The sequence below is a fragment of the Rhinichthys klamathensis genome, unplaced genomic scaffold, assembly GCF_029890125.1.
Source record: "Rhinichthys klamathensis goyatoka isolate OS25496 unplaced genomic scaffold, OSU_Roscu_1.1 h1tg000115l_1, whole genome shotgun sequence".
NCBI classification, from domain to species: domain Eukaryota; kingdom Metazoa; phylum Chordata; class Actinopteri; order Cypriniformes; family Leuciscidae; genus Rhinichthys; species Rhinichthys klamathensis.
This window is the reverse complement of record NW_026606652.1, coordinates 181,844-206,787: the sequence shown is the minus strand read 5'-3', so window position 1 is coordinate 206,787 and position 24,944 is coordinate 181,844. Positions and strand designations below refer to the sequence as shown.

Genomic DNA, 24,944 nt, shown 5'->3' with positions numbered 1-24,944 from the left:
TGCCACAACATGTAAGTAACCGTGTTAATTTTAATGCCTGATCTGTGACCAATGATTTCTGATATGATTAAGGTACAGTCATTATGCGTCAGTAAATCAAGCCAGTGACTAAATAATCAACTTTACATTGTTTCTTTTAGTAGTTTAAAAATAATCCGTTTTTTAAATTGTGATTGTTACATACAGAAAGCGATCAAAGAACGCTCCCTTTATAATCTGCTGGAGCTGTCAATCAAACAGCGAGTTCTCTCCAAAACTCCCGTTATAATCAGCGACACTGCCTATGCTCTTACTTGCATAATCTTTGAACTGTTAGTTATGATGAAAGCATTCGTAAGAGTGCAGAAATCGAGTTGCAATGATGAGATCACTGTATTCATGCACTCAACATGTCTGTGATTGGCTAAAATCCTATTCACTGCAACCTTTCATGTGACATGAGTAGATCTAAATATAATGCTATAATCAACACTTTTCACGATTAGTTAACCTTGAGAGCTGTAATAGTAAAAGCGTAGTAAAAGTTTCCGAGAGAGTTCCACATGTAATACTTATTTCATATGCAAAGATGTCAGCCAATCACAGCAGGGGGCGTTTACACTGAAGTCTCACAGCCCTTCAAACAGAGTGTTTAAATCAGAGGCTAAAATCTGGGTAGGAAATGGCTTTTTATTTCTAAATTATGACAGTTTTTGATATTTTATGTGCACCTCAGGAAACATTACAAAATAAAAAAAATCAGTTCATGACTCCCTTTAAATATCGTCTCGTATGTTCCATACCTCCCCAGGGTTTCTTACACAGGACCACTTTACACACACATCAAATTGATTACAGAAGAGCAAACGCTCATCCCTCCAGTTACCTAGCAACAAACAAGGCTCTGTCTTTCCATCATTGCAGTGTTTTGCTGTGTGTAGAGGAAAAAGACATGACAGAAGAAGATAGACAAAGACAGATATGTGAACCGTTTATTAGTTTGGCTATTTCGATAAACATTGTTGGTGGATTAATTAAATGATCGGTATCCATGAAATGTTTCTTGAATTAAAGCATTTATAAAACAAGACTCACATTTTAGATCTGTAGTGGTACACTCCATTCATATGTGGTTTGTTTTCAGTATCTCAAGCTAAATGGCGGAAGACTTGATAAGTGACGTCTGCTATTAAATTAACGTGTTGCTCTTGCTTTTTCCATCCGTCAATGACTCCATTCGCTTAAAAACTGAGTACGATCAGACAAAAATAAATGAAGGATACTTGCAGCCACCTTCCGGATCATTAAACTCCTCTGTTAATGTCTACCTCCAGCATGACACGGCACAAAAATGTGGGACCACTTTATTGGGTACACATTGCGAATACAGACCAGCCCATCTGGCACAACCATGCCACTTTTAAAGTCACTTAAATCTCATTCTGATGCTCAGTTTGATCTTCAGCAGTTCATTTCGACCATGTCCACCACATGCCTAAATGCATTGAGTTGCTGCCGTTTAGGATGTATAATCTTTACCCTAAACTTTTTTTTTCCCTGAATGAATTCTATACTAAATAGCCATGCAGTAATAACTTTTTTAGTTCTTTCAGTGGTCTGTTAAATTCATCTCATTTGAATTATTTTTATTTTATTTTATTTTTTTGCTTCTTTTGGAACCAAATGGTGTCTCAGTGGAAAAGTACTAATCTGAAACATCTGTTAAAGATCAGAAAACCAACAGCTGGTCTGTTTAATTGCATGACCCCTATTTAGGTCATAGGAACATAAGAGGCACTTCGTTCTCACTATCTGGCAGACTATGCTGTGTTTGTTCGGCTGAACTATAAGTCTGCAGGTATCGTTTATATCTGTGATGGAACAACCATATCATTATGGACAGTTTCCAGGTCAAACTCATTAATCCTTCTCAGATATTCCCTCTTTTTTCATCCATCCAGAGTCTAAATGTTACCTTTGAGGGAGGAACAGTGGCGTTGTGTGCACTGCAGTGCTTTTTCCAATTGGTTGAGGATGAAACTGCATGGTGGCTAGGGGTGGAGCTTTGGTTAGGGGAGGAGGGTTCTTCAGACAAGCTGATTGCATCAATAAATTCAGCCACCAGTGCGAGAGGGATGGTGTTAATATTCAGATCACAGGACAGTGGCAGGAGCAGAAAGAGCCCTTTCATAATGGCAGTCCTGCTCGAGACCAGTTAACATGAGAGAGAGGATTAGAAAGATAGCAGATATGATATAATACTTCAGCTCAAGCCCTGTTTGATTGTTCCAGCCTCTCTGTTCAAAAGCAGTTGTGGTAATTGCATTTCACATGCTGGTTTTTAGTGTAAAACTCCAGGGATTCATATTAAACTGTTTAGCTGCTTTAATGTCACAAACGATTTAGAAGTTATGTCGTTCATGACTTGAAAACCTGAAGTGCTTCTGAAGATCTGCAGTGGCGTTTGCTTAGGCAACTGTTGCTCATGTTTAGGGTTAATTAATCAAACACATATGTAACCCTAAACACGTTTTTGCAGAAGACATGCATGTTTAGAGATGTGGAAAGTATTGGTACCATATTGGCTATCAGCTGGTATTAGTGAATGTTTTAACTAAATTGAAAAAAATTATAATATAAATACATTTAATATAAAATTAATAAGGCAATGTCTTTGTAAAAAAATGTGTGTGTGTGTATATATATACACACACATACATACATTTCCCAAAAAATACAAGTTTTTTTTATATTATTATATTTTATTATTAATATTATTTTTATTTTAAAATTTAAAATTAAATGTCATTTTCAATATGATAAAAAAATCCATACGTCATATGGGAAACTGTAGCATCTATACACTTTAGCATCATAGCAGCTGGTTTTGCACGGACGAGCACCACTCGCATTAGTTTCTTCTTATACTTGACCTCTGACTGAAGCTACCGTACATGTGCTGTGAATGTCTCCTGCTCAGAAGGATTACCCAGTATGTGGCCTTTCATCACTCCTGTGTCTCTTTTGAAGGATTACCTGCCTTGGTGGTCGCTATCTCAATGGGATTCACAAAAGCAAAAGGATATGGGACACCTCAATAGTAAGACGGCTCGCTTTTTTATACTTTTTGTTCCTCATGTTCACCCAGAAATGTAAAAGACCCCACACATAGCACATGGAAAATCTTACCAATTAAAACAGTAGCATGAAGTAGTGAGTCAGAGCCAAGAGACTGCAACAGTCCCACCTAGTTCTCCAGAGGATACCTGGATATAAACAGTGTTTTAAGATCTCTTTAGAGTTCTTGTTCCACACTAAAAGTCTCTCATGTAGAACCCTGGCATATGGCTCCAGATCCCCAGACACTCAAGGACGATACGACTGTGTACTGCCATGCCCCATTAAGTTGATGCCGGATGTTACATTTTATGCAAGATTTGCTGATATTTTTTTTGTGTGTGTGTGTGTGTTTGCAGCTGTTGGCTATCTCTGGAAGGTGGTCTTCTCTATGCATTTGTGGGACCTGCCGCTGCAGTGGTGCTGGTAATTTTACACTTTGTTTATTTACAGTCATTTACCAGTCTTAACTACACACACCAGTGGCTTTTGTAATGTTTTATGTCATTTACTGGACTAGTCTAGCGTGCCAATGTTGAAATGGAAAATTGCCTCGCTCCATTGTAGAACGGTATGAAGATTGTGTGACCCCTGTCATTTATAAGCATCATTAAGCAGTTTGTTAGACTGAATTCTAGACTGAATTAAGATTTAATGTGGCACCGATTCACACAACAATGCTTCTGCACAACACTAAACAGTATATTTATATTTGTATTGTTGTACTTTTAAAGTACAGCTTGAAGCTAAGTTGTAAAATACTCAAATACATTGAAAAGCACTATGAATGTATTCTTTGTTTATTCAAGGAAATCTTTTACATTTTGTCAGTGCTATAAACAGTGTATGGTTAATTTACTGCACTTTTACAGTTTGATAAGATCAGGCCCTGACAGTGTTACTGTTTGTGTTGGTGTGTACAGGTGAACATGGTGATTGGCATTCTGGTGTTTAATAAACTGGTTTCGAGAGATGGGATCCTGGATAAGAAACTAAAACATAGAGCAGGGTAAGTGCCAATTTAGCAATATTGCACAAACACATACATAACCAAAAATTTCAAACTCATAAGCTCTGTTCCAAAACCTATTTCCTGGGTTCCTGACACTTTTCAATTAGGAATATGTTGAACAGCTCGCAGCAACTCTGCATACTTGTTGCTGCTTCCTGATGTCTCGTCAGTTAACTAGGTGTGGAAATGAGCTAATGAAAAGAAGCACATCTACACTTTCTTACCAACATGCTAACATCAAACTGTTTCAGAATAGACTGTCAACATAGGCAACTACCTTTTAAGGCAGCTTAGCTCGACACAGAGACCTCATCAGGTTTTGAAACAGAGCTGTAGTGTCATCACACCATTAGTTAGCCAATAGAGATATTTCCAGCTCAGTACGGCTGCTCAAACAAATTGATTCAAATTCTGGTGCTACTAAATGTGCAGAAATTGCACTCTTCACCTTTGATGATGTCCACAAAGGGCCAAAAGAAACATCCACACTTCTGTTCTGGTATAATCAAATCACTGTGTAAATATGTTCCCTTTGTGTTGTCTGGTTATTTGGCTGTCCTGCAGGCAGATGAGCGAGCCCCATACAGGACTAACTTTAAAATGTGCCAAATGTGGCGTTGTCTCAACTACTGCTTTATCAGCAACAACGGCCAGCAATGCCATGTAAGTACTCACCAATGCCTCAGCAAATCGATTATGCTGAATAAGCTTGTGTGTGTGTGTGTCCTTCCACTTGCCTTGGGGAAGGAGATTGTGCAGGTGTTAAATGAACAACTGGCTCTTGTTCTCTGTAATATGTTGACACACTATATGTTCTATAGAGCGCAACAGTAGACTTCTGTAAAAGTTTTTTTTTTCCATTGAAAGATTGATATTTTACAATAGCAAATAACCCTGCATTCAACATTTATAATAATTCAAGACCACAATGCTGTGTTTTTTGTTGTTCATTCCACCATGTCTCTTTGTGTGTCAGGGCCTCCCTGTGGAGTTCCTGTGTTGTGCTCCCTCTGTTAGCGCTCACCTGGATGTCTGCGGTGCTGGCCATGACGGACAAGCGCTCCATTTTATTCCAGATCCTCTTCGCAGTCTTTGACTCTCTGCAAGGCTTTGTCATAGTCATGGTCCACTGTATCCTCAGAAGAGAGGTAGGGCTGGAACCATTCAAATCCCTTACTATTCTTCAGCATTTCAACAGACTACGTATATCGATCATTTCTACAAAGGTCCAGTTATTTTTACTCTTTGCCCAGTTTTCATTAAAGGAATAGCTCACCCAAATTATGAATATTCTGTCCAAAACCTGTATGATTTCCTTTCTTCTGTGGAACACAAAAGATATTTGGTTTTACAGTGCAATTAAAGTCGTTCTGCAGAAGAAAGTAAGTCAGTTGTACATTTTGGTCTGAACCGTGTAGTCATTAATGTGAGTACCTCCATGAGTACTAGTAGGTGTGATTTGTTTATTTTATTTCACAAAACCACTTTTAGACCAGCCAAACTCACCCTTAAAATCTGCCAGTGTCCTGACTGATCCCCAGATGAATCCCTGAATCTCTGATGATCCCTCTGCCTCTTTTATTTTATCAGTCATTTAGAAATCACGTCTGCTAGGCACCTTCTGGACTTTTCAAGTCCATTTAAATCATGATAATCAAATTCTCCCTCGATTAACATCTTGTTTTCTCAGAACTCATTACTAAGTAATCAGTTATGGTAATTTAATTACTTTTCCCTTGAAAAAAGGTAAGGTATTAATCTTAATATTTCTGTTATTTAATTACAGTTACTTCAGATGTAATTGCATTAAATGCTGTGTTGACTTTAGAACAATTCTATATAAAACAGTGGATTTAACACGACAATTTTAAAGTTTAATGTCAAAATGTATGTTTTTAATGTAACCTTAACCTTTAATAGAACCCTTTAAATACTTTGGTCAGTTCAAGAATAATTTATGCAATGTTATATTATTTATTTGAAAGAATTAAAAGAGCAGTTTCATGTATATCCTTGTATTGTTCAACTGGTTGAGGTTGATATGGAATTTAGAAAGTAATACGTAATGTAACACTTTTCAGAGAAAGTAATTAGTACAGTAATCTAGTTACACTGTTAAAGTAGCTTGTAATTAATGACCTTTTTAGAGTAACTTACCCAACGCTGACAACAAAGTGACAGTACAGACATTTATAATGCTACGAAATATTTCTATTTGAAATAAATGTGGTGTCAATAAATGCAAATCTTAAACAGCACATTTATAATGATATGAAATGGTTCTTAAGCATCAAATCTGCATGTTAAAATCAATAAATCTCATTTTAAAATGTATAACAACATAAAAAAAAACAGTTATTTGAAATTGTAATAATATTTCACAAATATTACTGTATTTCTGATCAAATAAATGCTGCCTTTGTGAGCATTAGAGACTTCTTTCAAAAACATTTTAAAAATCTTTCCGACCAAATCCTGAAGCAATGTGCCTTTCCGAAATGTTTTGTACATTATGATAACATATGTTCTTGTTGAGGTTCAACAATCTGAATAAAATGACGGTTCACAGGTCCAAGATGCCTTCAGATGTCGTTTAAGAAACTGTCAAGACCCCATGAATGCTGATGCGACTGGTACCTTCCCCAACGGGCATGCACAGATCATGGTAAGAAACAAGACTCATTCTTTACACTGCACAGCCTCAAACACAGCTGGAATATGCTCTTCTCATAAAACATTTGCATCTGACATGATGCTATTAGATGTATGTGCTGTGACCTCTCATAGTCCTCTTGATGTAATAAGACTCTTTGTTATACAGTGTTATTGCTGCTTACACAGTTATGACAGGATATCGAGAGTTGCCTTTGCTTTAATTAAGAACAGCAAATCTTTTATCCATGTCTTTTGGCTTTCCTCTGGCCTTTCACTTTCTCCAATGGGACCCATTTGTCATATTTCACACCGGTCCTTCTCATCCTTCACTTGCTTGAGGGAGTAATTGCTGTTAAAATGGTTCCGGAGATGTGTGACCCGCGCCGAACCACTGGCACATAATGATCACAGTTCTCATTTATGTTTTGATTTAAAGTTTCTTTACTAGAAGCATTCCACTATAATGAGGCCTCCAATGTGCAGACTGTCTTTGATTCGGCACTGGCGATGGCTCCTCTATTGTGACACCTGAATAATCCGACTCTATTTATAAATGGTTTCGACAGACGACGGTTTTCTCTGTGAGGCTGTGGGACGTGGTCTGACTGCAGACACAAGGCATAAAAAAAAATTTTGTTTGGTTCCGGTTTCCGACCGACCCTGTCAATTTATGTGCGACCCAAATGTATTTTATGAGCTTGGGGAAGAAATAATAAAAATTTAATAAATACACAAATAAAAAACTTTGAGGCGAACTATAATTTACGTTTTTGTACAGCACCGTATTTTTATAGCACGCGATGCAAGATGCCTGTTGTCCTCCAGCAAAACAAACGAGGCAGCTACATCTTCTGCTGTCTACCACTTCTTTCGCCATGTATTTGTTCGTTTCTTTTATTATTTTATGCAATCCAAAACACTCTAACCTGCCGCGCTTCGTATCTCCAGAGCCCGTCTAACTTGTCCGGGACAAAAGGATTTTTGAAGGACAAGTTAGAGAATTTTACTTGCCCGAACGGACAAGTAGCCTGATTAGAACATCAATAACAAACAAAAAAATAACTAGGGAATCACTAAACCGAGAGAATGATTCTGATTTTATTACTTTTATTGTAAGTTGCGTTCGATTGTGGATAATAAATGTATAGTAGCCTGCTGACGGTGAGGTTGCGCTGTTGACGCTCGCGCAGCCTCTCGAGGAGAAATCTACACACATGAGCGCAGCACACACACACACACACACAGTTAACAACATACTGCCTATAAAAAATCTAAATGTGGAGTTTCTATATTTTAACATATGTGTTAAGCAGCCTCAATTATTTTTCCTGAATACTATATCACGATTGAAAATGTGACATTGATTTCCTACAACAGTTCAATAAACAGTTAAAATTAAGTCACTTACATTTTAGATGCAATATTGGCTGTTTTTGTTCTGTTTCTGCAGCGAAAATAGTTCCAAACAAAAATCACAGCAGAACCACGGCGCATCTCACAGGAACACTCAACCTGTTTTCATTACTGAATGATTCAGCATTTTGACCGAATCGGTTGAGTCAAAGATTCAATGACCCATTCATTAACATCTGTCTCGTTCTTGAATGAATCAACCGTTTAAACGAATCGTTTGAATTAATGAATCAATGACTCACTCATTAATACGGCCGCCTGCCGCCACCTATTGGCAGTTTAGTGTTATGTTTATAAGTAGCCTAGTATACTTCTTTCCAATGTTTCTTATTTGTACATTTAAATCAATTTCATAACATTATTTTATGCAATTGTAAATTTTCAGTGTAAATTATTTAATTTGATCAGCCCTACCTAGGGTAACAGTATGCTTCATCTTTCATTTTAAATTCCTAAATTTGATCAATAAATTCAATTATTTAGAATAAGACGACACTATAGGGCATTTAATAAGATTGGGGGAGCTTTGGGGGCCCTTCAAAGGTGCAGATATTACAATATGCCAATTTAAATATCAAAGCTGATTGAACACAGATGAGAATATTGCTTCAGAATAAATAAATAAAATTAAAAAAAATCCGGACAAGCAACTTTTTTGATGTGAATGACAGATTTACTTGTTCGGAGGGCAAGCACATGAAAAGGCTTAAGGTCGAGCCCTGAATAATTTCCTACCTATCCCTTGCTGCCACTAAAAAAAAAAAAAAAAAAAAAAAAAAAAAAAAAAAAAATCCCTACCGACCCATGACCTCAACTGACAACAAACCGGAACCAAACTTTTTTTTTTTTTATGCCCAAGCCAGTAAAATCATACCATTTTAGAATAATCCCATGATAGCATGTGTATGTTGGACTTTTTACATAGTTGATTAAACAGGAAAATGCTTTTATGTCTGCAACTGTCCAAGTTAAAATAAAGCTTCAGTTTTTATGTTTTAGTACTGTCTAAATCGAACTCCTCTTGCATGTCTAATTTTACAATGGCTTTTTCTGCTTCTCTTTTTTTCCACAGACGGATTTTGAGAAAGACGTGGACATCGCATGTCGATCAGGTAAGAAACAGATGCTGCACTATTAATGCGTTTCCTAATTACTTCTACTCTCCTGGGCTATAAAAAAAAGGCCCAAGAGAATAAGCATGCAGGTTGGGTTGCACATCAGAATCACAGAGAAGTCCCAGTGGAACCGGGATAATCATCCAATGTGATCGTTTTCATAGATAAAGTGTAGAGTTTTTTGATAGATACTGATACATCATTGTTTTTTTTTATTCCCTCTTTTTAGTTTCACAGAATATTAAATTCATACTACTTTTATTGCATTAACCCTTAAACACATATCTTGGGTCTTTAGTGACCCGGGGGGGACGTCATTTTTAGACATCAACATTCTCAGTATTCCTCAATCAATTCATTATAAATAATATTTTCCTATACATTTTTTGTAAAAAAAATCTAATAAAAATCATATAGAGTCGCTAACGACCCGAGGTGTGTAACAGTGTAAGTATATTTTTTTTCTACACAACAATGATTGAATCTTTGATGACTGAATAAGTGCAACTCACCTTTATTCCACACGATGGCAATGTCTGATACACAATAATGAAGTGACGTTTCACTCATAGTTACCGCAGGCAGAAAACAAAAGAATAGGAAATATCATCAGCAAAACTTGAAATGGCTCAGTGATTTACTGCAGACACAAAAACTGAACACAATCAAATATTAGTGTCACTGTCACTTATGGTGAATCTGGTGGAGAAGCTGTCACCGATCAAAATTTTGATTTTGAAGATGTTGAAAATGATAGTTTTGAGAATATGTTTGAGATGGCGAATATGAGCCAGATGCTGAATGTACTGGGAAATGAGCTCTGATGAGGACAGTGATGATGGTATAAAACATCTGCTCAAACTGAACCCTTCCAAGCTCCAAAAGGTAACAAAATATGCTTTATTTTATCCTCCTGTAATTGTTACTCTAATATCAGGAGTTTTATATCATCACAACTGGTAGAGATCCATCCATGTTAGATATAGATCCGGGTCGCTAAAGACCCGAATATGTAATAATGATTGCCGAAACATTTATGCATTTAAGGGTTAATAATATATAAACCTAATTCAAATGTATTTAATGGTGTTTAAATTAAGCTCACAAATGTGCTGGCAATTTCAGTCTTTAAAGTTTCGTAAAACACTTGTATGTCTCTAAAGTACTTCACTAAAAAAAAATTTAAAAGATGTCCATATGTTGATGTCGTACACATAAAAATCTGAATGAATCAGTTATTTTATTGTTATTCTCTTTTATCTTTAGTTCCTCTTTATCTAGCTGCCATATGGAATAAACATGAATCCATGAGTGTACTGTTTAATTGTCTCCCCTAAGTAAACTATTGGTGAAGAACAATGAAGCTTTTTAGTCCCTTGAAATTCGTTCAAAACAAGATTTTTGTTTCAAGGTCCAGACAGAATTGTTTTATTGTAATACTGAAAAATGTTGTTTGAAAAAAAAAAAAATGCTATTCTTCTGACATCCAGCCTGCAAAGTTTAAAACAGCGTGACGTCTTCATTAGAGCCATTTTTCAGTTTTTATATAGCAACGTTATGCCCCTAGACAACATTGTGGCTCTCATCACATTTCAGCATTTGTCCGTCTGCACCGAGAAAATGTTGCATGATACAACACAAGCACAGTCAATTAGACAGTTATGTTTGGATTAAGACCAATTAGATTCCACTATGGGCGGAGCTACACAGTGTGACGCCACAGAAATAGAAACCAAGCAACTGATAAAAGTTCCTCTCACTTATCACAGCCAGAGCTCATTTTGACATCGACATGAGCCACTAAATCACTTGAACTGCATGTCATGACAGTTGTTTGAATGTTTTTTTTTTGTGTGTGTGTGTGTGTGAATCTTCACTTGTGGCAAATGCCATTTAAAAACAATAATAATAATAAAACACTGTTGAGTAACAAGGGCACAGTAAATCAGATAATTAGCCTACGCTGTAGCCCTGAAATGCAGCAAGTAACACAATTTGCTAAGCCTTTTGTTTTCTCTTTGAAATTAAGTGTAATATAACAGCGCTCTGGCTCTAGTGTTCTTTATTAAAACTGGATTAGGATCAGCTCAGAGGTGATATTGTGTGACATGGTGTTTCCTTCATTAGGACAGCATAATAAAACTTTAATCCAAGGTCTTACTTTGACTACCAAAAACAAGAAGGGCGAGTCTCATAAAAACGAGTAAATAAATAAAATAGAATTAGTTAAACAATTATTTTAGGACTATTACTATTTTTTATGTTAACGTACTTCCTAAAATACCTATTAGTGATAAATATTCTCATGATCATAATGCATTTTTTTTTTTTTAACTATGTTGCAAAAAAATTAAGACAGTACTGCGTTTAAAAAAAAAATTTTTTTACTCTTCTTTATTGCCATGCAAATAATGCTAAATGTAATGGTCATAAAGTAAGACTAAGTTTTTTTTTTCTTATATATTTCTTTTTCTTTTTGCATTTGGGGTATTATATGACCAGGACATGTTGACTGATTTCATGAGATTCACCCTGAGAGTCCTTGTCCTGAGCCTGAAGCCCTTCTATCAGTATTCTGCTACGCTCCTCAGACGCCATGTTGTGTGATGCATTAGTGTGGACTCCCATTAGAGCTGGAGGATTTTTAAGCAGGCGTTGTTGTCCTCTGGTCTCCTTGTTGTTCTGTTATGAACAGTGGCAGTAATTCCCTTATGGATTTGTGGAGATAGAGCTGTGCTGCAGAGGACAGGCTGTTCTCAGAGTGCTGATGCTTCTTCTGACATTGCATCTGGAGATGTGTGTGGCTCTTTCAGGTGAACAGAATCAATCCCGTCTAAAAATGGACACATTTCTTTAACAGCAGGAGTTGTAAAGGAGGTGAATGGATAGTCCTTGCTGAAAAGATAAGCTTAGATGGTTAGTGCTGATGGACTGGCACAACTAGGGGTGGGCGATATGGAAAAAATACATGACTTTTTCTAGAAAAATCATGATTACAGATTTTATCACGATTCTTTTTCATGTTGGTTTTACTATTTTGCAAGTGACTGAGCATTACGGCCAAACCAATGTATCAATTTTAAAAACAAAGCCTTAAAGGTAACACAATATAAAATGGCACACATACACAACATAGTATACAAATGAAATAAACAGTGCTTTATATTTTCAGCTTCAGTAGCTGTATTTAACAGTAGCATTCAAGAAATTAAATGAACAAATATAAAAATAAAATACTACTTAGACTTCACTGTATAAATTATACATTGATTATTATTAATGCTACTATTAAAGTTCTCAGTCATGAGCAGTGAGTGATTTATTAACATTAAAGGGATATTTCCCCCCAAAATTAAAATTGTCATCATTTACTCTCTCAAGTTGTTTTACACCCGAATAAATTTCTTTCTTCTGTTGAAAATAAGTTATTTTGAAGAATGTGGCTAACCAAACAGTTGCTGGTCCCCAGTGACTTCCATAGTTTATTTTTACCTACTATGTAAGTCAATGGGGACCAGCAACTGTTTGGATAGCCGCATTATATCTTTTTTTTGTGTTCAGCGCAAGAGAGAAATTAATACAGGTTTGGAACAACATTAGAGTGAGTAAATAATGACAGAATTTTCATTTTTGGGTGAACTATCCCTTGAAGGACAACCGGCTACTGTCCCTTTAAGACCGGCACGCATCTAATAAACACGCATATGACATGCACCCGACTTTCTCTCAAATGTTTGCTTTCACTTTAGACATAACCTACTGTGTTTATGTAAACATTGTGTGTTTTTGACAGTATTAGCGCAATAAGACTCGAAAGATAATTGTCCAGTAAGTCCAGTTTAGTGCCTGTGCTCTTTGGGTGTATGCGCTCAGAAAAGCTATGTTTAACTAGCAAGGCTTTAAAGCACATACAAATAGTGTACTTTTATGAATTGCCGTATCCCGTCAAACTTTTTGGCCCACAGCATGACATATACTTCAAGCAGAATGAACAGTTATTCTGGTTACACTTTATTTCGATGGTCCACTTTAGACATTCTACTAAGTAATTTTGCAATAACGTGTCAACTACCAGTCATTAGAGTATTATTAGACTGTCTGCTTAATTTCTGCTAACACTTTATTTTGATGCTCCCCAACAGACATTCTACTGACTATAAATAATTTTGCAAGTACGTCAACTTGTTCTACTAACCCTAACCTAACAGTCTACTCAAACTTCTAATGAAAGTTTGTTGTCAACTGAAACTCATTAATTTGCAACTACATGTCATGTAGTTGTAAAGTTACTTTAATGTCTAAAGTGGACAATCGAAATAGTGGGCAAGACAAGTAGTTTGTTTAGGCATGGTTTGTAGGGAATTACAAACCTGCGCACATATATTCAAACGCACATTACTATAGAATCAATTCTTAACGCGCATGTGAACGCCATCAGCGTTTATCACAGGTTCGCGTTTAAAGTCTGTTTAGAGAGAACGGTGTCGTCTTAGCGGCCCCTGATTTAATAACAAATGATCATTTCGACGGAAGTGAATCAATCAAAACTAACTTTAGCTGGAAAATAACATTTATTCAAGAACCGCTAAAAAACCAAACCAATCTCTGTTACCTTAAATTATATGTTTATCTCTGTAAAGCTGCTTTGAAACAATCTACATTGTTAAAAGCGCTATATAAATGAGGATGACTTGACTTGAATAGTCTCTCTTTTTTCTTTTCTTTTTTTCACAGCTACAATATTGTAGCCTCATAAGTTCAAGTCACGTGTCAACAAACTCTCACTAGGGCTGTGATGTCCCCTATCTATTATGAAATGTTCTGATTGGTGAAGTTGCTTGGTTAAAGGGATACTCCACTTTTTTTGGAAATAGGCTCATTTTACAACTCCCCCAGAGTTAAACTGTTGAGTTTTACCGTTTTTGAATCCATTCAGCCGATCTCCGGTTCTGGCGGTACCACTTTTAGCATAGCTTAGCATACATCATTGAAGTGGACAAGACCATTAGCATTTCTAAAAAAAAAAATGACCAAAGAGTTTCGATATTTTTCCTATTTAAAACTTGACTCTTCTGTAGTTACATCGTGCACTAAGACCGACGGAAAATGTAAAGTTGCGATTTTCTAGGCTGGTATGGCTAGGAACTATACTCTCATTCCTGCGTAATAATCAAGAAACTTCACTGCCGTACCATGAGTGCAGAAGGCGTAATGATATGACGCAGCGCCTGAAAATAGTTCCGTTGTGTTGACGAAAGGTAGCCTATTTTCAGAAGCTGCGTCATATCATTACGCCTGCTGCTCTCATGGTACGGCAGTAAAGTTTCTTGATTATTACGCAGGAATGAGAGTATAGTTCCTAGCCATATCAGCCTAGAAAATCACAACTTTACATTTTCCGTCGGTCTTAGTGCACGATGTACAGAAGAGTCAAGTTTTAAATAGGAAAAATATCGAAACTCTTTGGTCCTTTTTTTTTTTTGAAATGCTAATGGTCTTGTCCACTTCAATGATGTATGCTAAGCTATGCTAAAAGTGGTACCGCCAGAACCGGAGATCGGCTGAATGGATTCAAAAACGGTAAAACTCAACAGTTTAACTGTGGGGGAGTTGTAAAATGAGCCTATTTCCAAAAAAAGTGGAGTATCCCTTTAACTGTGCTTATCAACTTTTAAATCAGTTCTTTATCAACATTTAAAGCATAGCGTATGTTTTTTTGCATCACACATTTTTACTAATGATATTCCTTCTACCCGCAGCCCTCCACAAAGACATGGGGTCCTGTCGAGCGGCCACCATCACCGGCACCCTCTCCCGCATCTCCCTCAATGATGAGGAGGATGAGAAAGGTCCCGAGGGGCTCAATTACTCCACATTGCCTGGCAACATCATGTCTAAAGTCCTCATCCAGCAGCCCTCTGGACTTCACATGTCCATGGGCATGGGCGATCTGGGAGAGCAGTGTATGGACAGCACAGCAGACATGAGACGGGCCGTATACCTGTGTACGGACGACGCCACCAGGCAGAGCGAGCAGGAACTGAGTATCCACGACCTGACTGGCCATCCCCAGCCGGGACAGATGGAGACGGACTACATCGTCATGCCTCGCAGTTCGGCGGTCGGGTCCAGCAGCGTTCCCACCCTGCTGAAGGAGGACAGCAAGATGAGCATGACTATGGACTCTCTGTCGCATGACAGGCTGATGCATTACAAGATGGGCGCAGAGTTCAACCTCGGCCACTCGGGGATGGAGCACATGGGAATGGAACAGCAGTATCCCGTCCAGGCCGAACACATGCAGAATCTTCCCTTCGAGCCACGCACGGCTGTGAAGAACTTCCTGGCAGAAATGGAGGAGAGCGGAGGGCTGTCACGGAGCGAAACCGGTTCAACTATATCAATGAGCTCTTTAGAGGTGCGACTTCGAATCCAGCCAGTTAGGCAGACACGTACTTGACACAAGTACATTAATGCAGAGGCTTCTAGCTGTACAAGTGTACCGAACAGTGCAATTCATAATGCAGTGCTAATGCAGCAAATTTTTACTGTTGCCACAAGTGTGTTATAGCAGCCAGGGTTTAGCATGTCCTAAACAGTCAGTTTGAAGAGTCAAGTCATGATTATTGCGCTTTTCACGATCCATGTTTTTAAGCAACTTCACAGAAAACCAGTCTTAAGGCCATTGCACACTGAGTCCGAAATTCGCATCCGAAATTTTCGCACGTTAAAAAGTAAATTCGACCTCACGTTATGTCAATCACGCTTGCACACTGCCTTCGAAACTTTCGTCCGTCATAAAAAAAATCGAATCGGGTTCGATTTTCTGCGTTTTACGCATCCGTAGCAATCAGTTTGAATGGTGTTTGAATGATGTTTTGACAATTCAGAGCCACCGAATCTCGAATACGAAAAAACGCTTGCGAAAATTTCGGACTCAGTGTGCAATGGCCTTTAATCTCCCAAATTAAGGCAATGGCAAATGGCAAGAGTAAGTTAAATTTGTGAAGTAGCGACATCTTTTCTTCCATATTTTGATTGGTTCTGTCCAGTGGTTGTTGATTGAATGGAGGCAGATCGATTGTGAGGAAGGGGTCGGTTTATGCAGACTCAATGATTGGAGAAGTCCAGCATTCATCATGTTCTTCTGACATTTTGATTAAAAATTCAAATGATTAAAAAAGAGCAAATTTTAATCTCATGCAATTTGAAAGGGAGAGTTCACCCCAAATTGTGATTATTTACTCCAGACCTATAAGACTTACTTTCTTATACAGAAGAAGATATATCGATAACACTACAATAAGGTTCATTGGTTAATGCATTAACTAACATGAACTAACCATGAGCAATACATTTATTACTGTATTTGTTAATGTTAGTTAATACAAAATAAAGCTGTTCATTGTTTGTTCATGTTCACAGTGCATTAACTAATAATAACAAGATTTTAATAAATTATTAGTAAATGGTGAAATTAACATTAACAAAGATTAATAAATGTATAAGTGCAGTTCATTATTAACTAATGTAGTTAACTAATGAACCGATATGTGTTTTTCTTTGTCCATACGATGAAAGTCAAAGCGGTTCACTGTTGTTCAGATCCCAACTTTCTTCACAATATCTTCTTTTGTGTTATGTACAATGCAGGGATGGAAATTAACTTTTTTGTCCACCGGCCACTGTGGCTGGTGGATTTCAAAATCTACCAGCCACTCAATGTTTTTACCAGCCACTTTCTTGTTTTTAACCGACAATGTGTAACTGCATGTGAAAATTAATACTACAAGAATACTTAAGCAGTTTATTTAATCTCAAGTCTCAATGAAATACTGACATTTTCTCTTTCTCTCACCCTCGGCCTCATCCACCTAATCTGTCATTTATTTTTGTTTTGATGATAAATTGAGCCAGCCTCCAAAAGTAATTAACCTGTCCTGTGATTTTTTTCTCTCTCACACAATACTCTCCAGACACGGATTTAAGAGCTATAGTATGTTGGTTGCCTTTACATTAAAATAATATTTAATATAATCTAGATATGAAATGGAATAAATAGCATTCAATACAAAATGAATATGTCTCATATATTGAAATCAAGTTTTATGTGATAAAATATTTGCTTTGTTGTGCATTAGAACCACATCAGGCATTTAGTACAAAATAATTTATTGAAGCATCCAGATACTTCACCACGTGACAGCAGCTAGGCTCCTGATTGGTTAACGCGGCGCGAATTGACGCCAAAGTTCCGATTTTTCAACTCGGGCGGCAGACGCGAATTCGCGTCAAACGCGCGAATGCACAAAAGCACTCAATAAAATCATGCGCGCGGAACGCGTCAGACGCTTGAACTTGCCGCGCAAATGAGGCGTATTCGCATCTACCACGGCGTGCTCTACACCTCATTCGCGCTGTAGGAATTTTTTACGCGTGTAACGCGTCTTTGCATTGACTTAACAATGAAATCACTCGCGCCAGACGCTCTATTCTCGTCTGGTGTGAACGCACCATGATGTTTTCTCTGCAGACCTCTACGCCTGCGATGTAAACGGATGTAACGCCACATTTTTGTTTGAAGGTGTGCCTCCTCTAAAAGTGTCCGCCGTCCGGGTGAAACAGTATGCTATTTTTATTTACCCGCCACGGTGGCCGGTAGGTGAAGCGAGTTTACCCGCCACAACACAAAATCACCCGCATTTGGCTGGTGGCGGGTGCTAATTTCCATCCCTGGTACAATGGGTCAAGCATTTTCATACTTGTGTAGTTTGTCTGGCCTTAAAGGCCACTGGAGAGGCACTGTAAGACATTTCAACCTCTCATCATTACTAAAACACTGAAAAGCTGGTATCGACCGGCTGCCTTGAAGGGAAAACACATTTGAGCCAGATCAACAGCTGAAACCATTTCCAGCCAAAAGCTTCAAGGCATACAAGTCTAGCTCTGATGTGCAAGAAACATACTCGTGCTCATGTGTGTCTGAGAGATGGGACCAAGTTTCAGATTTCCTCAGAATTATCATAACAACATTATTTTTTTTGTCTTTCTGTCTTGGTTTTACAGAGAAGAAAGTCGAGGTACCAGGATCTAGACTTCGAGGTGAGTGAAACCTCTGCTTGGTGAAGTGCATGCGTCAGGCCTTTGTTGCACCAAGCGAAGGGCCATTTGTTGCGTGTGTTTCACCCCTTTAATTTACAACTACTTTGTGTAGCACTTAAGCTTATTGGAGTAGCATGTCCTGACACAACTGCGATTTATGAAGCGTTGTGTGGTTTAGCGTAAAAGCAATGCTGTCAGCCACCACATATTCCCATTTTATCCTTTTACATCCCTTGACTTCAAGCTGAAAATCAAAAAATAGCCTGTATATTTTCACATTTTTAAGGTCACTTGCAGTATCCCCTAGAGCGTTTCAGCCCTTTACCGAAAACGGAAATTGAATGTCAAGTGCTACCACTGACCCTTCATATATGCCAGTGCCGTTTGTCATAACCTTGTCATAGCATTCAGCCAAATTTGCAGGGTGAGCACGGCGTTTTTTATACGGTGATAAAATTTCTGAAAGTAGCCAGGTTTTTTCCTGTTGCAAAGTTCTGGTTCTCAGCTTGACTGAACTCCAAATCCCACTCCCTACCCCTTCCCCTCCCCCCCTCCTACCCTTGCCATTGCAGAAAGTCATGCACACCAGGAAAAGGCATATGGAGCTGTTCCAGGAACTCAATCAGAAATTTCAAACCCTGGACCGATTTCGAGACATACCAAATATGGGCGGCATGGTGAGTAACAGGAAACGGGGTTCAGTGTGTCTCATTACCAAGTACTGGGGGGTGCCACGTTGTCTATGTTTAGCTGTGTCTTCTCGTGGCGCCCCAGTCTTGTGCACAGGAACTCAGTGACTGAAGGAATTAATGGTTATCCACCCAATGTATTCATGTGGAAAAATAGCACGCCGCACGGGTTGGTGGAAGAGGAGGTATTAAAGGATGAGAGAGAGGAAGAGCGACTGGGCCGTCATTGTGATCCATGCTCATGCACTCATTCAAACATAAAAAAAAAAAAAGCTGCTAACATGCTTATTATTTATTTTTCTATTTGCTAATCATTGCTTGGCGAATGCACAGGACAAAAACCCCTTGATTTGCTTCAGATATTGGAGAGGTTCTCTGTGCTTTCCGCAGTATGCTGCACAAATTATCTGTAATTTATCTGGCCGGTGGGATTATTAGTTTCGAGCAGGCCAATTGCAACACAACTGCATTCCACCATGTAGAAGACGAGCGTTCAGTGTCATTTTGTGTTACGATCTCCAGCTTACTGGCACTGAATGGTTCACTTTGATTATAAATGGAGATTTTTAGACATGTTTTTTTATTTTAATTAGCTCTGCTATTAGCATGCATTTTCTGTGTGATCAGATCACAATCCAAATGCTCTTGGCCCCGATAAAAGCCAGACACATTGTGATGGACCACATTCTGAAATTATTCAATGCAGGTGTAAATGTTAAAGGGATAGTTCACCCAAAAATGAAAATTACCCCATGATTTACTCACCCTCGAGCCATCCTAGGTGTTTTATGACTTTCTTCTTTCAGACGAATAGAATCAGAGTTATATTAAAAAAATTGGCATTATAATGGCAGTGAATGGAGGATGAATTTTTGAAGCCCATAAACGTGCATCCATCCATCATAAACGTACTCCACACGACTCGGGGAGGTTAATAAAGGCCTTATAAAGAGCTTCCGGCCTAAGCAAGCCAAAAGAGTAACCCCTGCAAGATGTAGGAGTAGCGTGAGCTTTGACGCCTCTCGCGGTTCAAACAAACAGGGCTGGGCAACAAACTCATGCTCCTCCGACATTTCTCTTTCAAAATTCTTGTTTTAGACTTCTAATTCGGGACTGGTGTTTTGTTTTGCACTGCTCTATCCTCTCCGCTTCCACGTTCGTCAATGCGTCATGCATCAGGTCAAGTGTTACTCTTTCGCCACAAGTCGATGTGTACATCTGCCGGAAGCTACCGTAAAACTTCAAATAATAGCCGAGTCCCAAATAGACGCCTGTCTCTTTTACACGCCTGGTGTGGCTGCAGGTTTGGGTAAATAAAGGCCGGTCTCAAATAGAGGCCAGGTCTGTTTTTTAGTTTCGGGTTGAATGTAATCTTCTAAAACCCGTCAGATCGTCCGCTTTTTGGCGGCCGCCAAAGCAAATTTTTGTTCCGCCAAAGCTTTTTTTGATCGGCGAGTGATGTAGAATAGAACGACTGCTGCGCTTGACAGGGCGCGTTACGAGCAGAGAGAGAGAGAGAGACCCGGCCGCGCGCGCGCACTCTCACGTCTTCAAACAACACGAGCGCTGTCTTGCCCTCTCTCCCTCGCGCATATTAATCAAAATCAATTGACACGATAGTAAAAGGTCGGAAGACCGCATGTTTCACGTGGAGCATTTGGAGATTTTTAGAGACTCTAGGCCTACACTCAATGAACAACATCTCAACACTAAATTATAAAGGCCTGTCTCATATAGACGCCTGTCTCAAATACAAGCCGGTGCAGTTCGACGATTTGGGAAAATAAAAGCCCGGGCTATTATTTGAAGTTTTACGGTAGTTATTTTAGTTTAATGTTTTAAATATGGATATTTTTCTTACACAAATACACTTTATGAACCCCCCGGAGCCATGTGGAGTACGTTTATGATGGATGGATGCACTTTTTTTGTGCTTCAAAATTTCGTCCTCATTCACTGCTATTTTTTCAGCCCGTTCTCATCCCAAGGCGTCATACAGGTGACGCTTTTGACATTTCGTCGAAATCTTGCGCACATGGCATCGTTTAGCATGAATATGAGACGCAGAACCCAAGGCGTCATAACCGTACCCTACCCCAGACCTAAACCTACCCATAACACAGGGTTCCAGACTGCGACCATTTTTTGAGAATGTGCGAGTTAAAATGTTATGTGGTCGCATTTGTGCGAGTGGACGCTTGAGCAACAGAACGCCGTTGTATCAGCTGCTGCAGTCCGTAACTTATGTTCAAAATGAACGAGTAGGCTACATCATGAATCCATTTTCCAAACCGTGTTTTTGACTTATTCTGAATCACTACGGTACACCTATAATAAGTGTTTTATATTCGGACTATTTTATCCCGGGGTCGTCTCGGCTGCGGAGTAGCCCAGTGCCTGAGTGACTCGCCATAGACATTAACGAAGAGAAGTTCCGTCTACAATGTTCTTCCGCAAGACACGTGCAGTTTATTTATTGACGAACGTAGACGTCACGCGCATTGCACACTGATGGTGAAACGCGCCAATTACGAATTCACGAATTAAGGCATATAAAAATGATAAAAATGATCTCACGAAACACAGAGCCCCTCCTCCTACGTCTTTTCAGCGGTTATATTTTCCTCTGTCGAGCGATTACTCTCATGATCGCTCGACAGAGGAAAAGGAAATTATTATAAAATGCAGAAGGTAAGGAGTGTGAGATTTCTGCTTTTTGTTACAACTATAAACTTTGATAACGAAAAATCTGTATCAGTTTATTATAATACTCTAATCTTTTAAAATGTAATGCATACATTTGAATGTTTAATGATTTTTAAAAGATAGAAAGATGATAATAGATAGATAGATAGATAGATAGATAATGATTCAAATGTAAATAGATTGTATATAATTCAAATGTAAAATGCTTAATATTACAGATTAAAATTACTGTCCAAAATCCATGAAAATCCTGAAATTTGGCAATGATAATTAATATATTACAGGTATTTCTGCTGCAACCCAGAAAGCCTTTGCTAGCCTTGGTCCGTTAAAACCACTAGCCTATTCATCAGCATGCATTGATTAATCCCATGGCATGTAGCAAAAAAAAAAAAAAAAAAAAAAAGTGCCACCAAATCATATGCGACCAACTGAGAAAGTTGGTAGCACCAGTGCAACCAGTGGAAAAGTTAGTCTGGAGCCCTGCCATAACAGTGCGTGTTATATTGACGCTAAAGGATGCCATGTGCGTAAGATTTAGATGAAATGTCATATGGCGTCACCTATATGACGCCAAAGGATGAGAATGTGTTGGATTTTTTAATATATCTATGTGATAATAGTTCTATATCAATGTCATATACACCTAGGATGGCTTGAGGGCGACTAAATCATGGGCTAATTTTCTTTTTTGGATGAACTAACCCTTTAACGAGGTCTTGCGATATGGTCACCTGCTTTAAAAAACAAATATCCCATGATTTATTTCATTTTAGACTGTTAATCCAATGTAGACTCACAATGGCGCTTTAAAACTTTGTGTTTTCTTTACCGTGAGAATATTTCTAAAGCAGGAAATAGACCAAATGCTTTTTAAGCAGTTAATATGACGGGAAGCATTTTGAATTATCCATGAGTGATGGGAAATTTCTGTTTGATACAATCTCTAGTGGAGTTTGTAAGTGGCATTTCCATATTGTGCAGCTAAGTGCGACTAGATGCAAGCGTCCAGGCACGATCGTGATTCAAAATGCACGAGTAACACTTTATAATGAGGCTCTATACCAACTAAGGCATTAGGCTTCATGAACTAACTGTGACATTCTCAACTGCATTTATTAATCTAGGCTAATGCTAATTTATACATACATTTCAAGTTGAATAAATTAGCATTAATGTATTATGAAAGAACATGAATTGCCAATGAACAATTAGATTTAGAAGTTAACTTAGTCCTAGATTAATAAATGCGGCAAAAATGTTCCATTCTTAATTTAAGAAACCTAATGCATTAGCTAATGTTAACAAAGTGAACCTTATTGTACCGTGTTAGCAATGCATGTTTATGGCAGGTATAGTCGTAGCTTCTGGAAATGTGTCCACAGAACTTTGCTACTCACTGCCTGTTGCTTAGTAACCAACCACTGAAAGAAAAAATGATCCTGTGTTTTTATTCACTTGAAAAATCTGAGATGTTCCTGAATCTGGAAACACTCCAAACATGCTGTCAGGTCAAACACTTTGATTACTGAGCTCTGGATGTGTATGTGCAGCGGCCCCAAACATGTTTTTGGGACACAAATGTATGAATGTCATTGCATGAATTAGCAAAATATCAAACCAAGTGACATTTCTTTTCAAGAAAGACCGCACGAGCACAGCATGATTTGTTGGCCACTTCACTTGTATTGATAAGTTGTATCTAATGCAATGACTTTCATATGTTTCAAGTGTCCAAATATTTTTTAGGGCCGATGTAAGAAAACATGAATTAAAGCTTGATGATTCATGTCCATGAGCAACTTTCTATGTTTGACAGCATCTCTACGAGTGACCATATTGAGACTATTTCTAACACGGCGCCTTCTCGTCCTTTTCCGTAGGACAAGGCAATGCAAAACAAGAACCCCTGGGAGAGCTTCAACCCGGCAAGTGAATATCAGAACTACGCCACAATGAATGTACTAGAATCAGACACAAAGAACTCTCTGGAGATGACTAACGCCGAGTGGGAAAAGTGTGTCAGCCTCCCTTTGGACGTCCAGGAGGGAGACTTTCAGACAGAAGTCTGAGGAATAATGGGACGCGGATGAAGGTGGACATATTTTGCACTGATCAAAAAACGCAGAAGACTTTTCATGCAGCCTTGGAAAGACATATCTGGATTCTAGGAGTATAGCAGGGACAATATGTGCCAATAAGATTTCAAAAAAACAAGGACGGACGGATAAAAAGATGTTAGAAAAAGACAAAAAACATCCGTGTTATCTTTTTTTTTTTGTATTCTCACTCGTGTATTTAGTGGGGGGCAGACATGTACAATATCAAAACATCATGTGTTTCAAAAGTACCACTTGGAAAACATTCGGTTCCGAAAGCGCTATCTTTCCAGACGAGACCTCAAAGAGAAAAACGACACGACGTGACGTACACCCACGAGCGGCGGCTGGGTTCGTTTTTTTTTTTTGTTCGGCGGGAGACGAGCCCAGGAACACAATGTATATATACTTGAGCAGGTTTTTAAAAAGTTTATAACAAGTCCGTTTGGCCATGACTACACTTTTTACTTTATAATATGAAAAGACAACTATTCAGAGGCAAAGAGGATTTTTTTCTGTCATTTAAAAACGAATGTTTGTCAAGCTACATTCTTCATTGCTTTAAATGCAATAAAGGTAATACTCACTTTTTTATGAATAATATATTTCAAATCTTTAATACTGCAGAATCTGCCTGGAAGCTCAGTAAAGCTCTCTCATCTGCAGCCCTGTATAAAATATTTAAAAATCAAAAATGTTGTATGGTGTAAATAAAACTTTTGTCTACATATGTTTTACTTGTGCCAAGTTTATTTTAATGAGAAAAGAGAAAATGCCAACTTGATGAGAGAGTTATAGCGAAAAATGTTAACATTTGAAAAAGGAATGTAAATAAAAGAGGAAATATGTTCGTACTGCTTCAGAGAACTTGTCGACTTACTCCTGTGTCGTGCTACGTGTCTCTGCTGACGCCACCAATCCCAGTGGACAATTTCTCATTCTCAAAGTCCTTCCTTCGACAGCAGCAGAAAAATGACTTGTCAGACCTAAAGGCAAATAACAACGGGGTATTTTTAACAGCCATTAGTGGGAAAGAGGGAGTTGTGTTCGGCGATGG

General features: G+C 38.3%; 1 protein-coding gene across 5 annotated transcripts in view; it reads left to right on the top strand.

Annotated features, from left to right (window-relative positions):
- The window catches only part of adgrb3 (adhesion G protein-coupled receptor B3), a 201,510-nt gene extending 177,642 nt beyond the window's left edge, over nt 1-23,868 (top strand). For 4 of the 5 annotated variants that reach the window (XM_056254888.1, XM_056254890.1, XM_056254887.1 and 1 more), the window contains 11 exons: nt 3,010-3,079; nt 3,456-3,522; nt 4,020-4,105; nt 4,673-4,771; nt 5,085-5,256; nt 6,678-6,773; nt 9,249-9,288; nt 15,051-15,709; nt 18,358-18,393; nt 18,966-19,070; nt 23,672-23,868. In XM_056254888.1, the coding sequence (XP_056110863.1) occupies nt 3,010-3,079; nt 3,456-3,522; nt 4,020-4,105; nt 4,673-4,771; nt 5,085-5,256; nt 6,678-6,773; nt 9,249-9,288; nt 15,051-15,709; nt 18,358-18,393; nt 18,966-19,070; nt 23,672-23,860 (1,619 nt within the window). In that variant the 3' untranslated portion in view covers nt 23,861-23,868. The remainder of the gene's footprint in view (nt 1-3,009; nt 3,080-3,455; nt 3,523-4,019; nt 4,106-4,672; nt 4,772-5,084; nt 5,257-6,677; nt 6,774-9,248; nt 9,289-15,050; nt 15,710-18,357; nt 18,394-18,965; nt 19,071-23,671) is intronic. The other variant, XM_056254889.1, reaches the window with a different exon arrangement.
- Nucleotides 23,869-24,944: the final 1,076 nt, after the last annotated feature.